General features: G+C 36.9%; 1 protein-coding gene across 1 annotated transcript; it reads right to left on the reverse strand.

Annotated features, from left to right (window-relative positions):
• Positions 1-278: 278 nt before the first annotated feature.
• Positions 279-2,933, reverse strand: LOC146358780 (uncharacterized). The gene is made up of 2 exons (XM_084830152.1): positions 2,317-2,933; positions 279-316 (listed from the first exon to the last, which is right to left on the reverse strand). The coding sequence occupies exons 1-2, from the start codon at positions 2,897-2,899 to the stop codon at positions 279-281; spliced, it is 621 nt and encodes a 206-aa protein (XP_084686278.1). The 5' UTR covers positions 2,900-2,933.
• Between the last annotated feature and the right edge of the window lie 1,062 nt (positions 2,934-3,995).

A 3,995-nucleotide genomic window follows, 5' to 3' on the forward strand; every position in this document is an offset into this window, starting at 1 on the left:
TAAATTAACTATAATCTATACTAGGTTCTGCCACAGCAATATTTGCAAGTTCAAAAAAGTGATACATTATTCCTGCTATTTATGAAAGCAGCTACAACTGTTGATGTCCAGTTCCAGTGGATTGTAATAGGAACTGGATCTGTAAATCTATTTTGAGAAGGTGTTTATCATTATTTCATTTTTATGTAATATGTTTGCCATGGTGAGAACTTAACGGCTGATGTCAAACAGGCATATCTTTTGAAGAATCCTCTCTTCTTTCTTATATGGTGCATCTCTTAATCCCACTTTACCCAGGACAAACGGGCTGTCAGATCTGCAGAGACAAGGAGAAATACCAAATGAAGAAAAAGCACAATGACTCAAATGTGCTTCAGAAGAGTTGAACAAATCCAAAAAAAGCGATTTCATTATTCACACACCTCTTGAGCAAAACTGTTGGTTAGCTAAAAGCTCAACAAAAACACACACTTCTAGAGAAACACAGCATTTTAATTTAGAAAGGTAGGAGCATGCTAAATGGTTATCTTGCAATTACTTTTCCCATCTGTTACCTTATGCTTGATGAAGCTAATAGAAAAAGTGATGAAAGGAATTAATTAGCACTCTTTCCTTTTAATTAAGTAACTGATTTGTTTCATTCTATTCATTCAGCAAGAAGGATCTATTTTGATTTGCGCTAGGGCTGGAAATTTCAGGGTTGCTTCACTGTTTTCCAATGGGAGTCTGGTTTACATACTGCTGTGTGCTAAAAACTAGGACAAGGCACAAATCCAAGGCAAATAGCCCCACTTTGGAGGTATTCAAACCACCTCAGAACGTCACATTCGGTCCAAAGCAGTCCGAGAGGAAGCGGGTTGATCCCAAGGCTTTGGAACCACTTTGGTGATTCAGAAAGGTGCTTTTGTTTTTACATTTTTTGGCCAATTTGATACCCTAACTTGGCTTTGGCTAGATCATGCCCATTTTTAAAATAATTGGATACAGTTTAAAGTTATTGGTACCAAAGCAAGCTCACATCACCAGTCCCATTGTACTCTTCTTAGTTAATATTAATTTAGTGTCCCCTGAACAGCAATCTAATAAGACAGACAGAACAGCACTGAAGTGTAGATAAAAAGATGACTAACCCATTATTGCCAGTGAGGGGGGAGGGGGGAGAGAGAGTAGCTTGCCTGAAGTCACCTAACAACTTCCAGAGGCAAAATCTGCACAGAGGCCATCAGGGTTTATTTTAAGCTCCCCGCACCCCACTGCATAAGCAGCCATCATATTCCCTGAACATTTTCTAATGGAAAGAAAGATAGGGAAGAAGGTAAAAATGAGAAAGTAGCTAAAAGGTGGAGAGGGAAGAAGAAAAATGGAGGTGCCTTGCAAAAAGTGGAAGAGGAAAGAAAGCTCTAATATACTAATAGTACAAGATGACTGTTTTCTATTTATTTTTAAAGTATTTTTTCCTCTCATTTATTTCTTTTTAAGGAATAACCTTGCTCTTAAACTCTGTCTATCCCAACTGTGAAGAAATTTAATACCCATGCACAAAATTTGCCCAACTATGTGTTAGAATAAACTCAGAGGGACATCCTAATTCATAATAAATAGAAATCGATCCATCCATCCACCCACCCGCCCACCTATCTTCATATCTGACATTACACTGGCAAGTAACAAAGATGTGGAAATGCAATGTTGTGCTTCAATCAGGATACTTACCAAATTGAGGCAATTAGTTTTTGTTAATTTAAACTTTGGCTTATCTCTATGGTTTCACCTGTTCTTTTAGTCGATTTCTTATCGTTGCTAACCTGGGATTCTTTGTATGCATATGTTTTTACAAAAACAGAGAAAGGAATTCAGTACCTTAACATCCAGTGAAAGAATATAATACAATTCTTCATTCAGGGAAGACCAATATTTAGATGTTCAAAAAATATGCTATGTTGCAAACTGAATTAATTCCACCAGCCAAGATTTTCCATGTTAGACTGGCAATTTTCTCATGGTTGTGAAGGCATACTTCTCTAGGAAATGTCTAAAAGCACAAGGACATACTAAACAATACTGTATTTGTAAAGGGAATTTCAGAAAACTATTTTGTTTGTGTATGATCTCTCATCACAAAAAGATTTTAACATGCAGCACCATTAATGATATTTTGAGATATTTGCTCTGTTATCTGATCAATCTGGGCATGAGGGAGAATATTTTGTAGTCCAGCTTGGTTTGGGGATTTATTTATTTTTTTAAATCCTACCTGATTGCATTCTGTTGCAAAAGACAGGTCTTTAAACATTAAATTACTATGCACTTACTTACCACTTGTGTTCCAGATTGCATCCTGATGACATTTATATCCATTTTTCATACATTTCTGCACATAGGATTTGGGGTCAGATCCTGAAGTCAAAATATCATTAAGCAGTGCAATATATGCTATGGCCAGTCTGAGGGTGTCGATTTTGGAGAGACGTTTTTCATAAGGGAAAGTTGGTACATGGCCTCTGAGTTCATCAAAAGCAGAGTTGATACTGAACATCCTCTTTCTTTCCCTAATGTTGGCAGCATGTCTTTGTGTCTTGTAAGGGTGAGCAGGAAGGAGTTTGTGATATGTATGCGGCAGTTCACTATCATCAGATTGAGCCAACAAGGAGCTGTCCAATTCAGCACTACCCTCAAGCTGCTGAATCTGCCCACCTAGGTCTGGGAGTGGTATCTGCACATCAAGAAATAAGGATTGGCCAGAAAGAGGTAGCCAAGAAGTGTCTTCACCTGCAAGAGTAGAAGAGTCAAGTAGAAAATGATCTGGCTGAGAGGGGAGTTGGTCAGTGGAGTCCACATTGACCCAGAATGGACAATCTGATGTTAAATCTTCTTCAAAATTAAAAGAAGACAATTCCATTATGTTTGTCCTTGAACTGTACTTGATTCAGTTCAAAACTAGCACCTTGATTTACTCCTCAACATTTAAAAATAATCTGATGTTCTGACTTTTATGTTTGATCAAAAATCCCCAGAAGCAGAATAGTGGCAATTTGTTATTGCTTCAGACAAACACCTGTAAAGTTTTGTTCCAGATTGCAAAACTGGGTAGATCTGAAGCCTTAAATACTTGGAGCCTTCATAAGAGCCTGCTCTTGTTCTATTATCTCTTGGCTATCATGGGATAACAAATAACTGATTTTCTATTGACTTCCAGATTGAGAATCCATTGATGTCATTACCAACTTTGTCTGCAAGTTCATTCACTTTACTCTCTGCCTACTATTAATGGAACACACACTACAAAGACTTGTTTTTGTAGGAACAGAAAAGAGAATAAAGTGCTCTGTTTTATCCCTTTAAAGTTGTTAGCAGCACGTTAAGCAGCTGATTAAAAAACAAACAATTTATTCCATTATAATGGTGTCAGAAACATATGATACTGCTCCTTTGATGCAACAAGACCACTTGGGTCCTCTGTATTTTTTTTAAAAAATAAGAGACAAGTGAAGAGGGAGAAAGTTCATGGCAGACCTGCTGTGTTGAACTGAAATACAAAAATCTGAGGATGTCTGCTTTCTTATAATTACTTGTGAAACCAATACTGCTTTCTTTAGAGGGATTTTAAAAATACAAATATATTCATTTTTCTGAAACTCAGATTCTCAGTTGAAATAATATGTTTCCTCAAAATATTCATTGATCAGTCATATGCAATATAAAATACAGAGAAGTTAATACCGAGACTGCTCACACAGATTGATATGCAACCCAAGTAAGCCAAAATAGCAGAAGCACAAGTGGGGGTCAAATAACAATCCAAGTAGAGGCATATTAAGAATTCTGGATCCCTACAGAGAGAACAAATGGCCTTTGTTACTTTTAAAACATATGAATTATGAAGCAAAACAGTCTGTTTATTCAAATAGCGACATGATATTTTGGATGAACAGACTATTACATTCTGTGGAGAGGGGCCTGATTGACTCTTTCTGGAGTCATGCTGATTTTCATGC

This window comes from Heloderma suspectum, chromosome 1, assembly GCF_057233095.1.
Source record: "Heloderma suspectum isolate Gila_16-S chromosome 1, 16-S_ref, whole genome shotgun sequence".
In the NCBI taxonomy this organism is placed as follows: Eukaryota; Metazoa; Chordata; class Lepidosauria; order Squamata; family Helodermatidae; genus Heloderma; species Heloderma suspectum.